Source organism: Callithrix jacchus, chromosome 6, assembly GCF_049354715.1.
Source record: "Callithrix jacchus isolate 240 chromosome 6, calJac240_pri, whole genome shotgun sequence".
NCBI classification, from domain to species: Eukaryota; Metazoa; Chordata; class Mammalia; order Primates; family Cebidae; genus Callithrix; species Callithrix jacchus.
This window is the reverse complement of record NC_133507.1, coordinates 86,393,687-86,419,496: the sequence shown is the minus strand read 5'-3', so window position 1 is coordinate 86,419,496 and position 25,810 is coordinate 86,393,687. Positions and strand designations below refer to the sequence as shown.

General features: G+C 37.8%; 1 protein-coding gene across 1 annotated transcript in view; it reads right to left on the bottom strand.

Annotated features, from left to right (window-relative positions):
* Positions 1-25,810, bottom strand: part of QTMAN (queuosine-tRNA mannosyltransferase) — a 413,460-nt gene that overhangs the window by 27,028 nt on the left and 360,622 nt on the right. Inside the window, 1 exon segment of the mRNA XM_078327881.1 lies at positions 5,391-5,500. Within this exon segment, the coding sequence (XP_078184007.1) occupies positions 5,391-5,500 (110 nt within the window).

The window sequence follows — 25,810 nt, the reverse complement described above, 5'->3', positions numbered from 1 at the left end:
ATGGATTGCCATGGGTTAACTTAGAAGCTTTGGCTGGGCACAGTGGCTAATGCCTGTAATCCCAGCACTTTGGGAGGCCAAGGTGGGCGGATCATGAGGTCAAGAGATCGAGATCATCCTGGCCAACATAGTGAAACCCCCTGTCTACAAAAAATACAAAAATTACCTTGGCATGGTGGTGTGTGCCTGTAATCCCAGCTACTCAGGAGGCTGAGGCAAGAGAATCGCTTGAACCTGGGAGGTGGAGGTTGCAGTTAGCTGAGGTTGCGCTGCTGAACTCCAACCTGGTGGCAGAGTAAGACTCTTGACTCAAACCTGGTTTGCTGAGTTCAATTCCCACAAATCAGAGTTTCTCAATCCAGGCACTACTGACATTTTAGGTTGGATAGTTGTTTGCCGTGGAGGCTGTCCTGTGTACTGCGAGATGTTTGGCAGCATCCCTGGCCTCTACCTACTAGATGGCAGCATCCCTGGCCTCTACCACTGCGCAACAGTTGTGACAGCCAAAAATGTCTCCAAACATTGCCAAATGTCCCTGGAAGTGGAGGTAGGAATCTCTGGTTGAAAACCACTGAAAGCTTTTCAAAATGCCAAGTCACCTGTAGTTGATAAGTAACTCAATTCCTACAGAGACTACCTCGACTTCATATCTGCTGTGCTTTTCAGGACATAGTTGCTAGATGTGTCTTCAGATACCAGCTGGGTTGTTTCCAGCAAGAAGATTACTGGCAATGCAATAGTTGTCCCTTATCGAGAGGGGATGAATTGTAAGATCCCTATTGCATGTCTAAAACTGCAGGTAGTACTGGACCTTATGTATACTGTTTTTTTTTCCCCCTATAAATTTCACAGTAGCAGGCAGGAATTTCTTGCCATTATCAACTCCTGCTTTCTTACCTATAAAACAGGGATGATTCTGTGAATTTCCCTGTAGAGCACAGGCTGAGCATTTGCCTTTGAGGTGGACTGGCTGGGTGGTTTCAGGCGAGTGACTTAACCTCCCTGTGCCTTATATTTTTCAGCCGTAAATGGTAATTCCAACAGGACTATTGTGAAGACTACATAAGGTAATGTGTAAAGGGCTTAGAACAGTGTCTGGCACATACTAAGTGCTCAAGAAATGTTAGCTCCAGAATTTTTAAGGATGTCAGTTCTAGTAAGTGATAAAGCACTGGTGTGGGACTACAAGTTTCAAATGTCACAGAACATGTCTACTTCATTCACCACGGCATTCCAAATTTCTAGTACAGTGCCTGGCACAAAGAATGCATTTAAAAAACACTCACTGAAAAAATACAGCAACGACTAGGGCTGTGGAAAACTGACACCCAGGTTCCACTCTGAAACTCGCTATCTACTGCCCATCTCACCCACTGCACCCAGCAGTGAGGCCTTGGGAAAGTTGCTAGTTCTAGATCTCTCTTATCTCCTGTAAAATGAAGGGATGATGCCTAAGAACTAGAAACCGTAGTGCTCTAAATGATAACGGACACTCTTAATTCTACTATACTTTTTAGGAAAAGGATTACCAAAACTGTAACAACATAATTTTTGCTTGAAAACAATCAACAGTATAGAGACGCTACAAAGTTGCTGAATAATAGTTTTCAAAAGAAATTTAGTGTTGTTTGCTTCATCAAAAAGGGCAGTAAAACTTGGCACTAATGCCATCACTCAGTAGTGGGCTACTTTCCCCTCAAGAGCTCTGTAGAGAGGGAAGGAAAATGAAGCAGAAAACAGAGAAATCAGTGGTCCCTGCTGTCAATACTAAGCTTTTCTTGGTTTTCCAATCCTTCTGGCTTATGTGTGAAAGAGAAAAGCTTGACTCACAGGCAATGGAATCAAAGTGATTTAAGCTTTCAGAGTCTGTTTCTCTACCTGTAAAATGGGATAGGATAACACCTACCCTCAATGAGAGTATCATGAGCATTACATGAAATAACCAGGCAAATGATCAAGAAAGAACACTTTCAATTAATTGAAGTTATTAATAGTATAGTAATAATTGCAATTATTTACAACAGAATCATATCCCTACTAATAGCATTGAGAGTAATTCTTTTGGCTGGGTAACACATAGAATATAAATTGTATTTTTTTTTCTTGTCTTTTGAGACGGAGTTTCTGTTGTCCAGGTTGGAGTACAGATTGCAGTGGTGCGATCTTAGCTCACTGCAACCTCTACCTCCCAAGTTCAACTGATTCGCTAGCCTCAGCCTCCCCAGTAGCTGGGATTACAGGTGTGCGCCCCCATGCCCAACTAATTTTTGCGTTTTTAGTAGAGACAGGGATTTACCATGTTGGCCAGGCTGGTCTCAAACTCCTGACCTCAGTTGATCCACCTGCCTCACCCTCCCAAGGTGCCAGGATTACAGGTGTGAGCCACTGTGCCTGGCCAGAAATGCTAATGTAGTATGCAAAGAGACATCAGACAAAGAAATGCATGCCAGCTAGGTAATCACTTTTGTGGAAGAGCTCGATAAGAGATTAGGAGTGCTGAATGGTGAGTTGGGGAAAAATTAATGTTTAAAGTTAGAGAAACAGTTGGGTCAGAAAAAAAGAACATGAAAAAGCAGAGTAGCAGAGTGGTTAAAGCACTGCCTAGCTGAGTCTATTTGTTTCTCCAGGTGGGAAAAAATGGAGTTAGTAATACTGAACAGGATTGTTATAAAGGGTTAAAGAGTTAATATTCGTGAATGGCTTAGAACCACACCTGGAACAGAACAAATGCTATCTAAGCATCTGTTACATAGACTAGAGGAGTGATAATCATGGCTGAAGTGACACAGAATGGCCTGTTAGGAAGCCTTTGTGGTAGAGCCCAGCAAAGTGGCCTTCTAAGGGCACAACCTGGAAGCTCCCAGCTCTTTCATCCACTCCATACCCGGGCTCCTCCTCTGGGCAAGGTGAAGTGGCATGGCCATCAAGAGTCAATTCACATTTGCGATGACAGAGATGGACCAGTGGCTGAGGCAGAAAAAAACCTCTGTTGACACTAGGGGTAACAGAAGTACATGTAAGACAACATGCTATCCCTTCCTGTGGGCTCCCACAGTACTCCCTATGTATTTCACAGCATCCCAGTTAGACAGAGATCCCTGAGAAGGAAACCGAGTGCTGTTCATTGTGGAATGCCCCCTCCACAGTGCTCAGTAAGTATGTATGGAAGTGAAGCCAAAGTGAGAAGTAATTGCTGAGCCACTAAGCACTTGGACCCCTTACTGCTCGATACCCTATTTTCAACCCTCTATATTGCTCTAAATAGCTCAAGGTCAATGTGTGGGAGAGGAGAGCTGTAATCCTAAAGCTTAGGCTTTTTAGTAAAAATTGAGTCTTCTTTGTAGTGGTGGCCTGAAAATACCAGGCGGAAAATCGGCTATGAAGCCTTCTGATGGGGGGAATTTCCTCCAGCCTCTCTCTCAGTCCATCCACAAACACCTCAAAGCTAGCAGAAACATAACTGAACTTAGGAGTTTGCAGGTGAGCTGATCTTTTCTTCTTTCTTTATGGCCATCTATCAAATTCTCTTCTGTGCTTTCTTTGAGAACATCCTTCTCATACAGCCCTCTCTCTAATCTCTCTGCTTAGCACCTTACAGGATCACACTGGGATTACCACCACAAGGTCTTACTGTGGTTCTGTCTACATTTCATTGCAAGACACAGCTTCCTAAAATACAAGTTTCATCATATTTCTTCCCTGTTCAAGATCTAGGCTCCTTATTCCTTACCTTTACCTAAACTACTTTGGTTATCAAGCTCCTTCCTCCATATTTGGGCCCTACCCTGCCTATGTGATGCACATAAAAACTTACTTACTAAGGCCTGCATGTGGAATATCCTGTTCTGTTTAATGACCTCACAGCACTCACCATTGTAGCTTTTCTCTCATTTAATCACATTTTCTAAAATGTTGGCTTCTTGTGCTTTGCCCATGTTGTTTCCCCTTTTGGAATAACTTAATCCTTCTTTTCTGGCTATTTAAGTACCAGCCCTTCAATTAACACTCAAAATCACCTGTGTGGCTTAGATAATGTATAATTGTATTACCTTGTGTTTCTATTACCTTGTGTTTCACTCTCTGTTGCCAATGTGTAGGCACAGGTGTTCCCTCCTCAAAAAAAATTATAAATTCTTGAGAGCAGGGAGTTTATATTATTTTTACTTGTTTGTCCAATAAATACTCACTGAACTTCACTGCTGTGTCAGGCACTGCACTACGCTTTGGGGTACAACGATGAACATGACAGATACAGTCCCAGTCCGCACAGCATTTACATTCCAGTGTGTATGGGCATATGTGTGAAAGATATGAAAAAATTTACATATGAATAATTCAAAACTGAAGTAAGCACCATGAAGACAAAGTATGGGATGCTGAGAAATCATGACAAAGCTTCATATTGAAAGAAAATCTCCCTGAGCTGAGATCAAAAGGATAAAATAGAAATAGACAGGCAAACATCCAAAGGTCTCAAGAAGCCTGGAGTCTTAAGGGAACTGAGAAAAGGTCAGTATCCACAGCTGCAGAGGGCAGAAGATGAGCCATATAAGACAAGGCTACTGATGTGCAGGCTGGGTGTAGTTCCTGACACTGTACTAGAATCAAGAGGCACTTGTGAAGTGAAAGCAAACTTTAGGTAATCCTTAGGACTCATAATGCACGATGGCAAAGGTTATTTCTGAAATATTGTTGCTGTACATTCAATTTTCAAACAATGCTGAATACCCAAAGCTTAAAAAACATGAATACTTGTATACTTGTGTGCTTATGAATCCTCATTTCACTGACCCAAATGTGACCAGTGAGGATGCAGGGCGAAGGAAATGGCCCTTTGAAAAGGCTGCATGTGACATTAATAAAGAGAGGATCTGCTGCTATCAGCTGCTGATTTTGTCTTTCTCAAGTTCAATAAACAAGATATGGACCAATGACAACTATGACATGGACTGTGGTCCATTCCACATCACAAGTTAGATGCCAAAATGCTTTGCACAGGCCACCAAACAGATGGTAACGTATTTGAGCCAATACCAATGTGTGCAGGATTCAAACCAGTGACCCCAGAGGTAAGAGGTTGTATATCCAATTACAAATTCCCACTTTCCTTAAGTGTTAAGATGCCTAAAGCAATATATTTTATTTACATCAAGATGCACTGTATAAACTATATTTGATCAAAGAGATGACTTCACGTCCTCAACTTAAATCAAAGAATGCTTACTTAAGTATTTTTTTAATTGAATCAGACTTTAATGCCATCGTATAATCTTTTGGTTAACAGTGCTCATCTTGATTATTCTAACAAAGGGAAACATGGAAATTAATACTTACGTTCTGAAGCTTATGTCATCTATAAAAATACACATTAGAAAATTCAACAAAGGTACCTGGGACATCTGTGAAGGTTTCTCCAAGGATTGAGACGTGGAAATTGAGTCCTAAGTCCTTAAGATGCATTAATACCTTAAAAAAGCTTTCTGGATCTTTATCGTGCTCCCTGGAAATAAACACACAAAATATAACTTGTGTTACCTTAGGGCATGTGTTAGGAAAAGTGATTTCACATCTTACAGTTTCATCTTTTTTCATGGTCTATTGCTGGTTGGGGAGCCTGTGGTATCCAAGCAGAGATTTCTTCCTATAACCTCACACTGTAACATCTGCAGAGTTTTCATGTCCACAAACTTGTCTCTTATGATCAGAACCTAGTCCTACTGAAGTTTTAAGGCTCTGCAGCCTTAAAAGAGAAATTTGCCTTTTCACGTCTTAAGGCTAGACTACAGAAAGCATAATGTATTTTGTTTTTCCCTAAAATGGTTAATTTCTACTTAACGGAGGATAAAAATAAACTTTTTTTTTTTTATTTAAGAAAAGACCAGTCTTCAAAGGCTGACTCTCTACTGATCATGAGAATGTACCAAAGATGCCTTTTCATTTCCATAGATCTGAATACCTTCCTCTCACATTTACCGAGCTCCTTTGTGCCTACAAGGAACACACAATTTAGGGAGATTAGAGACCCTCTCACTAATCTCTCATTTTAAATAATTGAATGGAGAATTATAAATACATCAAAAGGGGGTAGGTCTGGGTCTATGTCCGCTGGGTATTAACTTAGGAGTGGAGTTACGCAACATATAAAAGAATAGTAATAAAGATAATTCTTTCATTTAGAAAGAACACATGGATTATATTTTGTTTGTTTAGCTTGTCAGTCTTCTTTGTAAATGACAGAATGAGAGGCTAAAGGACACTTAAATTTTTAAAAATTCTATGATTCAACAAATCACATAAAAATAAAATGAGTTTTTTTTTAACATCCTAAGGTGTGAATATTTTAGTATTTCTTGCATTTAATTACACTGTTTTAAATTATCTTATTTCAGACAGATGTGGACCAGATGTCTTCAAAATATTTGGTTTTTATTTGTAATTCAGAATTTTAACTTATTTTTTACATTATGGAAAAATATTATATATCAGCAATTGAATTTCTCATTTACTAACTAATTATGTAAAATAAATCTGTAAATTGATCAAACTGCTATATGGAATATGAAACTTATATCATTCAGAAAATCTCATGAAAAATGACATCTGCAACCTTAAATGTGTTAATTCACAATTCAGTCAATATTTTCAGTATCATGAATTAAAACAAATGTATCTTCTAATTAACATTTTAAAACAGCATTTATAATCTTATGAAATTGGTAAGATCTTATAGAATTAGAGTTCTATAACCATTTCTTTTAAGCTCTATATGTCTCAGTTTGATTTAGTTCAAATAATAAAGAATGCAATGACAAAATGTTCATTGCTTTTTAAGATGATGCAGATTACATACATGTACCATTGGGACGTTTCTGGATAGTTCTCATATGTACTACTGCTATGGGAAAGAACAAAGACTCAAAACAGTTTGAAAGTAAAGAATATGCCATATGCCATCTTTAACCACATCAATCAAATAGCTGCTACCTAATCTATAAAATGTTCTTTTAGTCTGATTCTCTAGGAAATACTTAGATGAAAAGATTGGAAATAATATAACATAATACATCTTAAAGAGGGAGTAACACCATAGGGAAGTGTAGCCATTCAGTTCTCTAACTTTTTTATTTTGAGTTCAAAAATTTTGGCTATGGATACCTAAGAGACCATATATTCTAAATATTTCTCCTTTTTTTTTTTGGTATTAAGTAAAAGTAGATGAGGTTTGGAGTTGGGAGAAGATTTAATCGGGTAGAGCTGTAGCTCTTAAAAGATTTCAGTGTGAATATTTTCAAAGCAGCTGGCTTTATAAACCTCTATTTTCAGTGTTTTTATACAAGATAAATGCATTACAATCCTGCTGTATTCTTTAGTTATTTCCTATAGGTGGACAAAAGCTTTCATATTCAATAGTTACTTTGCATAAGAACACAAAAGAGATTTGTGTGAATCCCCTCTTTTTGTTTAAACCATAATATATGGCCAAATGTAAGGTGAGATTTTTCTTTCCCAAAGTTATCCCTAAGAAAAAGAGGCATTTTATACTAAAGTCCTTATGAAGTCATCTCATAATACCAGGCACTCTCTCAAATACTTTATTTTAAACAAAGTACTGTTTAGGGAACATGGATTAGCCCAAAACAACTGATGAGAGTTTTGGATGGTTTTAGCAATTATTCTTTTGATGGGATTGGTAAAAACAGAAACAAAGGAATTTAATATTGAGTTGGTAATTATTTTGAGAGACATGACCTAACAACTCTTAAGTGCTGGATATTGTTGAAAACAAGTACTTTAAAGATCACTAAGAAAAGAGTTAAGTGGGTACTGGAGATAAATAATAAGTGGGTTTTTTTTCTTTCTTTTTTTATAGTTAGGGAAAAAATTTCCATCATACACAGTTTCACAAAGTCCCACACCCCAAACTACTCAGACTCAATTCCAGATGACAGGTGGTGAAAACAGGCCAGCTGCCTGAAAAGGTACCACCATTATAAAGTCAAGAATGCATGGAAGGGGGAATTGGATTAAAACTGCTTCATGAAATATAATTGTGGGAAGAGAGCAATACTGCTAAAAATTATTACTTATAGTATGCCTTTTAAAGTATTTTTATGTCTAAATTACATATTATAAATATACAAGTTTATTTCATCTACGTCATGCAAACTTTAATATAGTCAATTTAGTTGAAAAAATTTGGGGGTTTTCTTTTTAGAAAAATGGGAAATTGCCTAACCTTCAATTATTAAAGATGTGTATAAATATTTGGCTACAGCCATATATCAAAGCACGGATAATATTCAATGGCAGAGCTCAAGATATTTTGTTTAGTAAAGAATCCATTCTAGCTATCCAATGGATCATCCATAGATTTTACCCCAGAGCCTATGACAATAATGAACCCATTGAGCATAACATGTGAATTTGTCTTAAATTCCTTTCTAGAAAACTTAATGTGAAACTCTCATATATATCATTTTAGAATAAAGTATTAAATAGATAGAATGTGGGACTTAAAGAATAATATACTGAGCCCCTTTCTGCTAACAGCTATCAATATTAAACATACATACAATAGAATGTCCAATTCACTACAACCATATTTGTAGATTTATGGGATCCTAAACACTCCTGTTCTCATCCATTGCTGGTAGAAATGTAAATTGAAACAATCTTTTAAAGGGTAATTTGATAATGCAAATAATAAGCCTTAAAATATACATAACTTTTACCCAAATAATTGCAATTATAAAAGTTATTCTATAAAATAATTAAAGCTGTGCACAGAAATTCAGCTAGAGATGTTCACAGCAACATTGTTTATAATGGCAACCATCTGTAAATGACCTAATGGAATGATAAGTAAATGTATTTTGACACACATATATGATGCAATACCATGTAGCCATTAAAAATAATGTTGCATAAATATACTTCTTGAAGTAGAAAAATACTCAAGAAATACTGTTAAGTAAAAGGGAGATGACAGAGTAGCATGATCTGTATGATCTGTTTTTCTAACGCAAATGAATGTGAATGTCTAGGAAAAAGTTTGGGATAGGTATACCAAAAGTTAGGGGATGTTATGTTTCTTTTTTTCTTTTGGCATGTTTTCTACTTTTTCTTTAGTAAACATTTTTATAGAAGTCATTTTAATGCTTTTAAGAAATCATCCATCTCTAATATTCCACCATAAAATTACTAGATTTTTTTGCTTAGCCCCAACATTTCCAGTATTTACAGCAGCATAATTCCTCCTTTCCTATGACCCCTATACATCCGACAGCTGCCAATCAGGACAACTTAAGCCTTCACAACATATTCCAGAAGATAAGTCAGGGTCCAAGCTTCCCAACAATTTCAATACTTTTGAGTAGTAAGAATCAAACAGTCTGGCTGCAAATTCATTCCTCTGCACCACCATTATGGCAGAAGAGACCAGCGCAGAAATATTTCAAGCTTACTGGAAGGAGTAGATACAGCAAGAACAGCTTTTATTCCCAAATATTATTCAGAACATTTGAAAAGCATAAACTGTTTCCATGTGTTTTTTTATTCCTATATCTGTTCTCTCTCTGTGTTGCCTTTCCAGTTTAGTTTTTTAGAGCTAAATTTCTTCTTATTCGTCACTTAACATTCATTCAGTAAATATTTATTGAGGATTTCTAAGTTCTCCATACTTGTCACTTACACTGAACTGTTATCCTTTCTTATTTTTCCATATAACTTTATACATATTGGATACAATCTCTTTAGTTTCTTCTCTTGCTTGGGCGGAACACTGGCTCTTTGTGAATGCTATAGTGTTCCCAAGAGCATGTCACTCTGGCTTGAGAGCTCCATGAAGAAAGGATAAACATTATTTGTTTTATTTACTACCAAGTACCCAGTACCTAGCTGAGTAATGGTAGCTATTACTTCTTTTCATCAATATCCATTCATTCTCTCTTTCTGAGCACACAGAAGACTCCATCTTCATCTTCTTTCATTAGTATAAGGACACAGTAGGTCTGGACAATGGATTGATATATGCCACTTTCAGACAAAATATCTAAAAGCAGTTCTGGCTATATCTTTCCCTGCTGTGGTAGACCTTAAGACGTCTTATGTTAAGAGGATTAGTTTTAAAGAGTGATGCCGTCTGTGTCGCCACATGGAGGAGAGTTGCCCTGTAAAGCCACCTAAACATGCAGCAGACTTTGAGTAGGTGAGAGAAATGTACTTTCATTGGGTTTAAGCAACTGAGATTTGGGGTGGGAGAGTGTCTTCATTACTGCAGCATAATGTGGCCTATCCTAACACATTATCTGTGGCATAAAATTAGCTTCTCTATAAATATTTGTTGAATAAATGAAGGTGTAGGAAAAGCGAGTTACATTTATAGAGTTCCTTCTACATTCTAGATTTCATGTTAAGCACCTGATCATAATCTTACTTAAGCCTCTCAAACAAGTAGTCATACAAATATAACTCTTCCTTTATTTAAGATCATACAGAAGAGATTAAGTCTGCATCAGAAATCACATCTAATCACTATGAAGTCATTTTCTTTTAGGCAGTCTTTGACTTTTTTTTTCTTCCCACATATAATCAGAGGAAAAACAGAGTTGGTACCTTCAGCCCATAGTAAGATTTCCAGATCATTAAATCATAAACATTCTTTAGTTTTTTGTTACTTGAGATTCAAACTCATTGGATAATAGATAGCAATAAAAAAATGAAGAAGTAATATGAAATTATATCTCCAACACAATGGTTTTAAATGTCTTCTCCTTTCTGATATTCTGCTAACCTGCATCTTTACATCCCATTAGGAAATAGCACTTCATTTCCAAATTCAGTGATGTGTTCCTTATTCAAAAACATGAGCCTTCTATTTACCACCCTGTGCTAGCTGTTAGAATTTGTTAGAATTACCAATTTGTACACTATGCTTTCCAGGGCCACACACTCTTCACTCTTCTCTGCATGCCTGACACACCAAGGATCAGCTTTGTTTTCCCTCCACACCTGCAGCTTCTGCTTCCTACGTGGTGTGTCATGGTGCTTTGAATGTAATTCAGACAGTAGTCTCATTAGCCATTGATTTCTCAGCTTCTCTCTCTCTTGCTCTTGTTTTCTCTCTTTTGCCTACTACCAGTGCTTTCTCTAACCCTAAAGGCACTCCTCACCATCATTTTGTTATGGTTGACGAAGACCAACCACATTTATGTGGCTTTCTGTAAATGTTCACAGTGCATTCTACCCTTTAACTTTGTTTCTTCTGAGAGGGTGAAAAGGATAGTCCAGAGAGAACTGGCTCTGCCTCTGTCTAGCAGTAGATCCGTAAGACCAGCAGATACATTACATGACCTTGTACAATCTCAGTTTCTTCATTTTTAAAATGGCATAATAATAACTACATTTAAAAAGTCTACTGTGAGGAATGAAGAAATGTCTGGCATCCTGAAGAATACAATACACTCTCATTCTCTCCATTTTTTGTATTTGTAGTTATTTCAATGTTATAAATTTTAATCAATTTATTCCATCTCTACTCCCCTGAATCCAAAGACATTCAAGATGCTAAGATGTTTTATTTTCATTGCTCAGGAAAGACATGGGCTGGGGGAGAAGGGCAGGAAGCCCCACAACCAAAAAAAAAAAAAAAAGCAGTTTTCTTGGGTGTTTACAGAAGCTAAAACCCCTTCAAACAGGTACCAATAAGTAGGCAAAATGCTATGAAAGTGTAGTGTGCACCCTCTGACACCGTGTCTGAACTCCACTTCCAGAAAAGAAACACGAAGTACTGATGGAGAGAAACAGAGAGCAGAGTCCTGAGAGTCCCAGAGGCCATGCACTATGCTTCCTGGGAAAGAAGCATGACCCCAGAGAGTGAATGTCTGATGTTATTGGGCAGACAGTATTGGAAACAGTCTTGAGAGATTCCTGAGCCCTGTTGGGCATAAAAGTGGAAGTGTGGCTTCTGTGAGTGTCATGAAAGGATCACAGAGCTGCAGAAAGACAGGAGCAAGGGATCCATCAGCAACGGCCCATGAGGAATGGGGACCAGGAAAATGGAAGATGGAGAATCTTGAACTGCTGGAGATTTCTATCATATTGAAATGGGCCATCATACAGAAATTAAGATGTAGAAAAATAAAATTCTACATGTATCAGGGTTTCATGTCATCTGCACATTCATATTCTCAATTTTCCTTTTAACAGGAGAAGGAGAGATGTCTGTCTTCCATAATTCAAAGTCCATACACACTCTAAGATCTTCCATTTTGCTTTTTTCTCATATTCAGTTTCCTTCCTAAAGTCTGTGATCCTACTCCTACTCCACAATTTGTCATTCACGTATTTGGCATTTTCAAAATACCCCTTTACCCGATAATACTATTAACAAGAAAGTTTTAAATAATGTACTGTTTCTGGGTGACTTTTCACAGATCATTTAATCTTAGCTATGTTCCTCTTTCCTCTACAGCTTTGCTGTTCCCATTCTCATTTTCCTGGATGGAAGTGCTCTCTAAAAATATCAATTTCCACCTTTGCCCTCCTTCATTCTCATGCTTGTTATGCTCTCTCCTACTTCTGACACAACTGACTGTAATCTGTTTGCTTTGAAATGATCCTTGCTTGGTTTCCAAATACTGTGTTACAATGACAACCTAATAACCTTCTCCCCAATTGAATTTTCCCATTCATTCCATCCTGAGGGCCACCCAGTGAGAACCATATTCAACAAATCTTTTTTCCTACTAGGTCCACTCAACAACGGATTTCCTCTAAATCTCTCCATTGCTAAAAGCTTAGACTCCCCAGGTGGTTTCTTTTCAACAGTGATGTCCAATCTCACTGGATATTGTATACAGTAATTTTTACTCAGCTGTCTAACTTGCCAATGAATTCCCCTTCTTTGCAACTCTGGCCAGTAAGCGTGTAGACATGCATGCCTGAAAGAACTGGTAGGATGTGAAGTGTCTTAATTAAGACAAATTGACTCTTCCCTACTCCTGGGATGCTACTTAAGCAGCAGCCACCATCCCACATATTTGAAAACAGCACAACGTATGTAATTACTTCCTCTCAGACTTGGGAGACTCTACGGAACTAAACTTTCCTCTCTCCAGTTCATTACTAAGTCTTTCCATTTTCTGTAATTAAGTTTCTCTTTGTCAAACATAGTGATTGGGGCTGTAAATTCAAACTGACTAATCATTTGGATTTTCTTTTGGATATAATACTCTCTTCCTCCAAGAAACATGTAGGAAATACATTCAAAACTGCAAGTTATCCCGAGAGCTGCCCCTGCAGTCCAGTTCACCTGCTCTAGTTAGAAATTCTCCCAAGGTCCAGTTTAGAAAACTCTTCGATGTTTGCAAGAATTATTGTATTTTTACCTCTTGGATAGGATGATGTATGATTCTTATTTCCTGCTTTACTCTGATAAGCAGAGAGCTTACAACCATGTTCTAAAGTGCTCAATCTCAGCAACTATTACATGGAAATCATAGCACTGAAAAATATAGTAACAGAATTAAAAAACAAAACAAAACAAAAAACCCTCACTGGATGGGCTGGGTGGTAGAAAACGGATTACAGAGGATAGAATCAGTGATTTTGAGAGAAATAGTGTTTACAGAATGTGAACAACAGAAAGAAAAGAGACTAAAAAAAAAAGCTTCAGGGACCAATGGGATAAAAACAAAGATCCAACCTGTGTATTATCAGAGTCCCAGAGGTGACTCTTTTATTTTTATAGCTGTACGTGAATCTATAATTAATAAAAAATTCAATTATAACAAAATATATGCCCATTGTAATAAAATCCAAATAATTGAGAAATAAGTAAAGTAAGCACTGAAAGCTCTCACTCCTCACCCTGCCTGATCCCACTCCTCAAGTGTAACTGCCACCAACTACTGTTTGGTGAGTAGGGTTCCGGACCTATTTCTAAGCATATGCAAACATAGATTTGTGTCAGCATATTTTTACAATACCTCCCTCATTTTATAAATGAGATCAACGTCAGTCATGTAATTTGCATTTTCACCAAATATATAACAGAACATCTATCTACATCAGCACATAGAGATATCTCATTTTAAAACAGTTCTAAAACATTTCATAATTTTTATATAAAGTAATTCTCATACTAATGGATATTTAAACTGTTTCCAATTTTTTGATGTTTCAAACAATACTAAAAGTCACATCTAGCTCTTCTTGTAACATTCAGATTTTTCTTTTCTTTTTCCTGTTATCTAGTAAGTGCAGCCATTCCAAATCTCTTAGTGAGGCCTCTTTTTTTCATTTCTATCATGTTCATCCTCCTTTTGGAACTAACCCATTTTCTTTCTTCTTTTTTTTTCTTTCAGCAAAACAAGGTTTTTTTTGTTTTTGTTTTTGTTTTTAAGTTCAGAGGTACATGTGCAGGCTGTGCAGGTTTGTTACATAGGTCAATGTGTGCCATGGTGTTCTAATTATATCTGCACAGATCATCCTGTCACCGAGGTATTAATCCCATCATCCATTAGCTGTTCTTCCTGATGATCTCCCTCCTCCCCCAGCAACCCTCTGACAGGTCTCAGGTTGTGTTGTTTCCCTCCATGTGTCCCTGTGTTCTCACTGTTCAGATCTTACTGATAAGAAGGTACACTGTCTGGTTTTCTGCTCCTGCCTTAGTGTGCTGAGGAAAATGGCCTCCAGCTCCATCCATGTTCATGCAAAGGACATGATCTCTTGGAACTAACCAATTTTTAAAGTTTTACCTACTCATACCTGTTACACTGCAAGCTCCTCGAGGGCAGAGGTCATATTGTTGTTTAACCTCTGCTTCCCCTGTCTAGCACATAGTCTAAAAAGTTACTAAATTGAACTGACTCTAAATCTAGTTCAAGTCTCAGTGAGTCTTATCTTTGTATCCCTTCCTCCTGTGTATTTTGCTATTTATGTAACCAGATATAGAGAATCTTCACTTGATGTCAAAGACAACTCATCTGTAACACTTAAAAACTAAACTGCTGCAAAATCAACATGTCACCAACCTAGCCATTTCTTCTTTCACAAATAATTTAAGATTTGTTTGCTCATCTTCATTTTATAGTGCAATGTTTTCACCTCATAACTTAACATCACTGAGCTTCCGACTCTCTCTGCCAATCCAGCTTCTAAAAGACTGTTACACTATCCTTTCCAACATGATTTTCCTCCAAAATCTCCTAACTATATACTAACTAGAAACCATTAAAGTGAAATTAAACTGCCCTATCCAACTTGAAGTATTTCCATCATTCTCATCCTCTCCCTCTCTGCTGTTTGCAACCCCTTGCTCTTTTGCCCGTAGTTGTGTTGAAACACATCCTCTTCTCTTCTCTGCCACTCCTTGAACACTGCTTACTTTGAATTTGTTACTTGCAGTCATCCCTGAGAAATCCCATATATGATTTACTCCTGCACTAACATTCAGACACTACTGATGATTTCATGAATGTGCTCTTGTATATTATTTCATATTTATTTGTAGGCTGTCCCCTTATAATTAGTCTGAAAGCCCGACACATCAGAGAAACTCTTTGACTCCACAAGTTGGCAAGTACTCAAAATACAGCTTTAGAATGAATGAATGAATGATGGCTGAATAGAGCCAGTTATATTTGTAAAACTATGGTAGGATACGTCTATGAAATGATATTAAGAAACATGTTTTTTTTTTCTTAAATGGAGAATTAAACATGGTTTGGAATTATTAGACACCGTTTATCAGAATGGATTTCAATTCTTAATAACAGGTTTTCATATTCAGTTGTGGACATTTTTTCATGTCTAGAAATGACAAAGTCTTCAATCATGGGAAGGAATCTTAATTTGAGGAGAAAAAGGCACTCCAAAACTTGTTTCTGATTTTTAAAATGTTAAAATAGAAATGGACAGAGTGATTAATAAGAAATCACTCCAATGTAAAGAAAATTACTGAAATTCTGTGTATTTTATGTTTTATGTCTTGTTTCTAGACCCATATGAGACTGCTGTGTTTTTTGGCTGACACAGAGATCTCATAGAAGAGACAGACTCCCTTACTCAGCAGCAACTGCTAAGTATACCAGATTGTCATGGCAATGACTATGGACAAGGGCGAACATAATCTAAAATGTTTGTTCTATAAAGACTTGTTCAAAATGACGTCTTCTTGTTGCTACATATGTTGCATTTTTTTCATTTTATAAACAGAATTAATTACAAGTCTCCTCTCTTCTGTATTCTCACAAATGGAATAAATCTCTATTACTCTACTTAGTCCCTTTCATGGACTTTGCATTAGTCCAAAAAAGAAAAAGTTCAGTCCCAAACCTTGTTACCCCAGGTTTTTTGCGGCTCATTATTTCAGGTTATTAAGAACTATTAAGTTCTGAAGGTAGACCGAATACTTACATGGAAAAGAATAAGATATTCTGAACATTCTAATAACATCAAATGCTATAAATTATACTGTCCAAGAAAAGGTTCTTGAGAATGAGAAGCCTCACGAAACAAAGCATTAATTAATTAAATGTACTTACTGCTAGTGGGTATTAGAACAATTTATTTTATTTTTTTGAGACTGTGTTTCACTCTTGTTACCCAGGCTGGAGTGCAATGGCGCGATCTCAGTACACTGTAACCTCTGGCTCCCAGGTTCAAGCAATTCTCCTGCCTCAGCCTCCCAAGTAACTGGGATTACAGGCATGTGCCACCATACCCGACTAATTTTTTGTATTTTTAGTAGAGACAGGGTTTCATCATGTTGGCCAGGCTGGTTTTTAACTCTTGACCTCAGGTGATCCACCTGCCTTGGCCTCCCAAAGTGCTGGGATTACAGGTGTGAGCCACCATGCCTGGCCACCAGAACAATTTAGTTCTAGCAAAAAAAAAAAAAAAAAAAAAAAAAACAGGTAACAAAGGCTGGGTGCAGTGGCTCATGCTTGTAATCCCAGCACTTTGGGAGGCTGAGGTGGATTACTTGAGGTCAGGAGTTCATGACCAGGCTGGCTAGCATGGTGAAACCTGCTCTCCTCTAAAATACAAAAATTAGCTGGGTGTGGTGGTATACGCCTGTAATCCTAGCTACTCAGGAGGCTACGGCAGGAGAATTGCTTGAACCTGGGTGGTGGAGGTTGCAGTGAGCTGAGATTGTGCCACTGCACTCCAGCCTGGGAGACTGAGTGAGACTCTGTCTCCATAAAAAAAAAAGAATAGATAATAGAGAATAACCAACTACTTTAGACAGTGTATATATATATATTTTTGAGAGTGGAGTGCAGTGGCGCAATCTTGGCTCACTGCAACCTCCACCTCCCGGGTTCAAGTGATTCTTCTATACGGTGTATTTAGGGAGAGATCATTTTAACAAAATTGGCTTCCTTTAGAGATGTAAGTAAAACCACAGGTAGAAAAGAAGCTATTCAAAACCAATAATAAATTAATGTATGACTAATTTTAAATGCATATTTTTTTATCAGAATAACTGAAGTAAAATAGCTAACATGAGCTTTAAAGCTTAGTTGAAAGAGGGTTCAAACCCTAGTTCTGATATTTAGCATCTGTACTCGAGGGCAAATTACCAAACCAGTCTGAGACTTAATTTCCTCATCTGTAGCACTCTGTCTAATAACATTCACTTCAAGGAACAGCTGAGGGGATTAAGTGAAATGATGTATGTGAAACAATTTACAGTGCCAGGCAAACAGTAAATACACAATTAAGAAAGGCTATTATTACTATTATCATAATTGTTATTTTATTCTTCATTTACCAAGTTGGAAATTTAAGAATCTTCTAGTGAGTTTTATAGCTACCATAAAAAGTAAAAAGTAAAGTTTGCTATATTTTATAATCAGTTATTTATAATTTAATGTATCAGTTTTGAGGTTTTAATGTTTACCTTGAATTACAAATAGAGGCATCTAAAGTATCAACAGATATATATGCAAATCACACAGTGAGCACTCAGTAAATGGCCACTTTTATTTATAACAGTTACAAATATGATTTAAAGTAAAACTTTTATTTGTGTAAAAAGGCACACATGTCCATAACAGAGTTTTTCTTCTCAGGATTGTATCTCTAATCTTGTCAAATGCCACCATTAATCTGGCCACCAAGCCATGATTAACCTAGTCACCCTCATATCAATCATCAGTCCTTGACCCAACTGCTAATTACCATCAAATGTATCTTTCTTTTCCTCATAAAGATTTTCATCATTCCTTCTCATATTGTTTATAACATTGTACCAAGTCACCTTCATAGAAAAGTGACAACTGAAATTACGGAAGTAAACTGTCATTTTCCCCTTCTCTTAGGAGTTACCTCAAAATATAATCTAGAAATCAAAGTACAAACATCATCTTTCAGAACAGTAAGATATCAAAAACCCTAAATTGCACAAGAGGTGAAAAAGCTGCCATATCCGATAATGAAGATCAAATAGATGTGCAAGTGGACACAGAGAGAGGATACCCTTAGATTTTTCAGAGAGGGCCAGCAGAGGGTTCCCTAAGGGGAAGGGTACTCCTTGAGTGCAAGGCTAAATATCTGTTCTAGCAGAGAATCAACAGGGATTGCAGGTTGCTGGTGCTAAGAGTTTCCCTGTGCCTGTGATATGGCTAGGAGACAGGGAAATACTGGTTAGAATAAGATGGTGTCCCTGGCAAGGATTCCACCTTCAAGCCTGGAACTGTGGCCCAAAGTGAGAACTATCCCTGTTTTCCTACTCAAATGTTGCTTTTTGGCCTGCCCTGCTCTCTATCCTGTGTCCATAAGAACCTAAGACCCTCGACTCAGTGGAGAGACACACACACACACACACACACACACACACACACGAGAGAAGCGTCTGAACATCAAAGGGGAAGCAGCAGCTGGATGTTGGAGACTATGGTTAGAGAGGAGTCTGGATGGGAATGGTCAAACTCCAGGAAAAGATTACCTTCCTTCTCTACCCTCTTTCCAGCTCCCTTTCCCACTGAGAGCCACTTCCACCACTCAATAAAGTCCTCCACAGTTACCACTCTTTATCATTCATGTGACCTGATTCTTCCTGGATGCCGGATAAGAACTTGGGTACCGAGAGGGCAGGATACAAAAAGCTGTCACCCCAACCCTCTACTGAGCTTGTTAACCTTAGCCATTCACAGATAGCAAATGCTAAAAGAGCACCAATTGTAACACACGCCCTCTGGCACTCTGGGGGTCACAGACACCTCCTCCTGGATGGCAAAGCTAAAAGAACATTTTAATGTGCTTGAATACTGCCGTGGGGCCTGCACAGAGCCTGCTCCCCCAAGAGAGAAGCAAGCAGCTGGTTCCAGTGTTCATTGACTCCAGTTCCCATGTTGATTTGTGTGCTCCCTCTCGTAAGGGATTGAGCACAGTGGCTGAGTAAAGGAGCCACCCCTATCACAAGTCCCATGAAGAGTTCAAGGGAATTCTCCTATTACACCTGTCTGAGCCTTGAGGAACAGAGCATGAAGTACTAAGGAAACAATCAGAAAGAGAAGCCATATTTTTAGCAAGAAATCATCATATTTTTCAAGAGGATTACACAAGAACATTGGCTGGTACAAGAAATAATTTTCTTCTGACTATGCAATTCACTAATATGTTCATGGACTAAAGTGGCACTGGAAGTTGAATTTCCCATATATATCTTTAAATAAAGGTAACCTTTTAAAAGGTTTTAGAAACCAGAAGGATTTAACTCAAATTTCATGACAATATATTTTCTTTTTTGAAAATGGAAACTGTATCATGCTTTCTAAATGAAAAACTTTACTCCAATATTCAGTATTATGTATATATTAATTTACAATGCCATTTTATTTAGCAAAATGCTCACACATACTATAGAGAGCAGTATGTATTTAAGGAGCAGAACTAAGACATTATTATTATTTTCTGAGATGGAGTCTTGCTCTTGCTGCCCAGGTTGGAATGAAATGGTGCAAAGTCAGCTCACTGCAACCTCCACCTCCCAGGTTCAAGCAATTCTCCTGCCTCAGCCTCCTGAGTAGCTGAGATTACAGGTATGTGCCACCACATCTGGCCAGTTTTTGTGTTTTTAGTAGAGACAGGGTTTCTCCATATTGGTTAGGTTGGTCTTGAACTCTTAACCTCAGGTCATCGCCCGCCTTGACCTCCCAAAATGCTGGGATTACAGGTGTGAGCCACTACACCTGGCCTAATTGTTCATTTTTAGGCACAGAGTTTCTTCAGTATTTATTCTGATTTTCCTTTACATCTTTATAGTATGAATATTTTTTGAAAGTTATTCAGACTTAAAAGCTAGTGCATATTTAGTACATTTTAGATTTGGGAAGTATTAAAATGAGGTACAACTTTACCATTTAAATTAAAGAAATTAGTGGTTATATCTTTGTTGCATTTATAGTACCAGTAAGTAATAAATGCCTTGAATTGACTGTTTTCATCTGCCAGTAAGGTTCTCAGTAATAAATCCACACCAACTAGAGGTTATAAGGAGGTCTACTCTTTCCTTGAGTATCAATTACCTTTAGGAAGGAAGTCAGGCAGACCAGCTTTATATTTAAAACAATCTTTAACAAAAAATTGTGGTATAGTTCAAGGGTCCATTTAATTGGTATTAATTTTTACAGTATATTATCTAAAATGTAAAAATTCAGGACAACAGCAAAATTTCTTTATCCTTACCTGAAGTCAGGAGTTCATTTGATGGAGAAGAGCTGAGCACTTAATGTGCCAGACAGACTTTGTACAAGATATTGGAATACATTTATAATTAATGAGGACAGGAGATGCCCCCCTCAAGGAATCTAAATTCTTATCAAGGAGAGAGGCTGCTCCCCTCATCACCTTCTACGATGTTAGAGATAAGGAAAAGTCCATTGTTCACCAAATTGTATCTATTACTATTAACAATGTCTGAAATTCCTTAAGGCTGGAACCTTTTCTAGGTATAAGTAGTACCACCTTAGCAAGGTACTTAGTTCACAGCAGGTTCATCCTAAATATTATTTGATGGATAGATGGTTAGATGGGTAAGTGAAAATTCCCTTTTTGGGTTTCATTTTGGAAAAGCAGAATCTCTTTCAAAATGTATAAACCCTTGGGGACATAACCCATTAAGATATTAGCAAAAATGTACACATTACTGTGATTTAATCTAAAAATATAAACAGGTATGTGTGTATCTCCTATTCTTTTGGGCCTAATTAACAGGTCACTAAGAGAATATAAGTTCAGCTGGTTAAAGGAAGATCAGGAGAGGAAAATCTTGCAATGCAATGAGTGTATACAGAGGTTAAGAATTACGTGAAATATCAAACAAAAGTATGTTTTGCGCACCTGGGCTAGAGGTAAAAGGCTAATGCCAAAAAGAGGGTAAATAATAAACAAAAGTACAACTGGGCAGTGCCTGCTATGGAAAAACTTCCTCCATTTCACATATGGTGAAGGCTGGTTCTTAAAATAAGGATTAGGTCTGCAACAGGTTATGCTTTTAAAACGGCCTCCAGCTGAGAGTCCTGGGCTCTGGCACAAGAGAAGACAAGAGCTCTTTCTGCGACCTCCAGTAGGGGCCAGGGATATCAAGCTGCCACCAACTTCACTGCAGCCCAAATGCAGCCCCAAACACCAGGGATCATGTATACCAGACTATTCACCTTGATTTTAGAGTTGCAAATGGAAACGGTGAAGACAAACACTGTTTCCATTTCTAGTTGAGTCTTTCTAGACTCCATGAATACAGGTTCACATTCAGATTAAATCACTGTTCTCGTTTGCAATGTATGTGGCTCTGGAGCTGGGAAGTAACATGTCTAATGGAATCCTTCTTTCGATTATTCTCACTTCGTCAGTGAAGTGTTGCCTGACTTTTCTAGGCAGAATTAGTTGCTTCCTCTTTTGGGATTTCACTTACTATGTACTGCAATGACTAGGGTGCTCTCTGAGGCAAGAGTCTCAAAAGAAGTTATATCAATATACGTGTAGAAGGATAATATTTGAAGTATTAATCAATTTATTTAATGTGCTTCCTCTCTTGGTATTTCCTATTTTTCACATCCATTCCTCCCTTACTCCACAGCAACAAGGGAAAGGATATTCTCTAGACTCTGCCCTTAAGGTGGGGTTATTAAACAGCAATGCCAGGAGAAGACAAACAATTATTTATTTCTACTTTAAAATCCTGAGGCTGAGTTGTAAACAACAGTTTTGAAGAGTAATACCAAATAGGTTTTTCTCAACACTCTTCCTAACCCTCCCAAATTCCCACACCCCAAAAAAACACTAAAAAATCTGGCCGGGAGCGGTGGCTCAAGCCTGTAATCCCAGCACTTCGGGAGGCCGAGGCGGGTGGATCATGAGGTCAAGAGATCGGGACCATCCTGGTCAACATGGTGAAACCCCGTCTCTACTTAAAATATAAAAAATTAGCTGGGCATGGTGGCGCGTGCCTGTAATACCAGCTACTCAGGAGGCTGAGGCAGGAGAATTGCCTGAACCCAGAAGGCGGAGGTTGTGGTGAGCCGAGATCGCGCCATTGTACTGCATGCAGCCTGGGTAACAAGAACGAAACTCCGTCTCAAAAAAAAAAAAAAAAAAAAAAAAAAATCAGTGGGCTGGGAAGGTGAATTGGAACGCCTATTAATACTCTTGATTGGACACCCAAGGCTAAAAACTGGGAAAATCAGGGTGGCAGAGAATCAGTCTGATGGAAGAGTGACCATGGCCTGTGCCTTTTCCTTTAGAACCCAAGGAGGCAGCAGCTTTGCAGGCACTCCTGTGGCCACCATGGCAGGGGGACAATTGAGGAACATAAATAGCCTGGGTCAGGGAAGACTAAAAGCAAGCTTGCTGTTTTCAGAGGTCTATGGAAACAGGAGTGCAACCACATTTTCCAAGCCCAGGCACAAGATAAAGGAGTTACTTGATAGAGCCAGCATGACATAGGTGGTGCTGTGTCATGCTGAGGAACCCCTGCAATGCACACTGGCATGAATCATGCAACCTGTGGACAGATGGGAACTTAAGAGAAGACACCAACACTATGAGGTGATCACTAAGAATCAGGCAGGACAGTATTCTTTTTAGAGGATGCCAATGTGGCCGTATGCCAGTTGAGACCAAGACATCTTCCTTGATGCTCCTAAGTATTCTCAGAACTTAAGTTGAGTTAAAGAGAAACACAGATTAGTAATAGCAGCAAAAATGTATACAGGATAGCACTTATATGAATCAGGAACTTCTCTAAGACCAGTGGTTAGATTAAATCATTTCATCCTTACAAGAACTCTACGAGGTAAGTATCATTCTTCTACTTAATTTACAGAAGGAGAAACTAAAGCTTAGTGAGGGTCAGTAACTTGCCCACATTGCTTAAGGTGTTCAGTGGCAAAGGTTAGAACTGGATTCAAACCAGGCAATCTAGCTGCACAGAATGTGCTCAGACACTACAATCTGGCATATGTGGGCACTGGGGATGCCAACTTCCTTACCCCTTGTAAATATGTGTTGGGAACAACTGAATGAGTGAATGATTAGGGCTTGGGTTTCTTGTATTTGGTGCTACAGTTCAAGTGTATTTATCATGGTTCTTATGCTAAATTAAAAAGTTAATTCTTTCATCTTTCAGATGCCCTTTTTAGGGTCACAGTACCTGAATATGTTTTTGAATAAATGACTTATATATAAAATATCTTAGGTTAGGGAATGAGTGTGGCTTGCTTTTACTGTAATTTAACTTAAGACATTCCTACTGATTCACCTTTCCCAAGCCCAAATCTGATTTTGAGATATTCTGTTTTATTTTTCTTTACCTCTTATTTACACCATTTTCTATAATTATCTTATTCAATCTTAGTGTTTTTAATCCTTACATATCTAAATAATCCACATATTTAAGACTTTCTAGTTCCTACTCTATCTCCTAAACAATTTAAAATAATATATGATTGATTCCTCAATGTAATAAATTTACATTAATTTAATATAATTCTTAAATGTAATAAATCAATTCATAGAACTGACTGGTGATAATCATGAAGCTAAAATACTAAAAAGTTTAAACCTATAAAGCTTTGTTTTATTTAACTCCCAAAGAAGTGTGGTCAAGATAAGCATACTCAAGGAGGCAGGTTTATGAATGACAGAAAGGGACATACGGGGTAAATCCCCTTTTCAAAACACCCATCTCCTCCAATCACCAGCCTTCAAATGTCATGGCAACGAAAGCATGAGTGGTCCTTACAGAATGATGATGATTAGGCAGACACGGAGGAGGAAGGACAGCATTGCAGGTAAGGAACAGAACATGAGTAAACACACTGAGTTGGAAAAAAAAATGCCCTACTTCCTGGTTGGAGATACCCACACATGTATACATGCATATATGTACACATATATATACACACGCACACGTATATGTATATTTTTCAAGAACATAGTCAAATCTTGATATTTGACTAGAAAAGTGAGATGTGGCTATATTGCACAACAGAAGCTGCCAAGTGATGGTCATCTTTCATAAAGTTCAGTATGGCTGCATGCCCCTTATAGAGTGAGGGTGCGCTCCAGTTTACCACAGTTCCCACCTAGCCCCTTTCTCTCACTACCAGCCTGGTTCCTGTAAGCCTGTGAATCTATTATCCTTATTCTCAACCCGGTGTGTTACAAATCTTACAGAACTTTTAAAAATACCAATACCTGGGTTTCATCTCAGACCAATTGAATCAGAATCTCTCAGCGTAAGGGGCTTGCATGTGCAGCCAGATATTTTCTATGTGCAGCCAGGGTTAAGCACCACTGTCCTATCAGGTCTTATCTGCTAGATTAGAGTAATTCCTTAAAAAAATGTTTTTCTCCTGCAGACCAGTAGTTCTCAATCCTGGCTGCATAGTAGAGTTGTCCAGGATGTTTTTTTATCTTTTTCCTGCTCTCAGAAATTCTAGCTTAATTGGTATAAGGTAGACAGACAGTCTTAATTTGGAAAAAAAATTCCTCATATTAATGAGCAGTAATAAGCAGCCAGGGTTGAGACCAATGATAAAGAGAGTGAAAGTCACAGAAGAACTCTGAACAAAATGACATGAAGAAGGTATTTGGTTGGTATAGTTACCCTAGATATGAACTGGAGGGTGCCAAGGTCAGAGAAGAGAAAATTAGAAGGCTATAAAGTAGTTTAGGTTTACATTAATAAGGATTGGAACCAGGAGAACGGGGCATTAGTAGGCTAAAAAGAAAAGAATGCATGGGAAAGATATGAATATAGATGTTATTTATTGCTACAGATTAATAAAATTCTCCTGTAACTTCCTAATCTCACATTGGGCTGGTAGCTCCCTTAAGCATCTGACAGAGGCAAACACACATCCCTTCAGCAGAAATCCAGATACAATTCAGGCCGATCTCAAAAAATTTCCTGTGATAAAATTCCAAAAAATATAGGCTCATGATCAAAATTTAAAAAAAAAACAGACAGACAGACAACAAGGCCTGGTAAGGAAAGAGAAACAGTGAACCCACAAAGCTCTCAGATACTAAGATTATCAAACATGGAATACAAAAGTAGTATGTTTGAAGTGTTTAAAGAAATAAGAGACTAAATGTGTAGAGAGCAAGATACTATTAAAAGTGACCAAAGAGTTTTGAAAAAGTCACAAAAAGGAGTTTGAGAAATAAAAAAATAATCATTACAGTCAAAGGATACAATTAAAAGCAGATTCAACATAGCTAAAGAGAGTTAGTAAACTCGAAGATAAACCTAAAAAAATTACATGGAATCTAAAATATATTATTAAAAAAGACA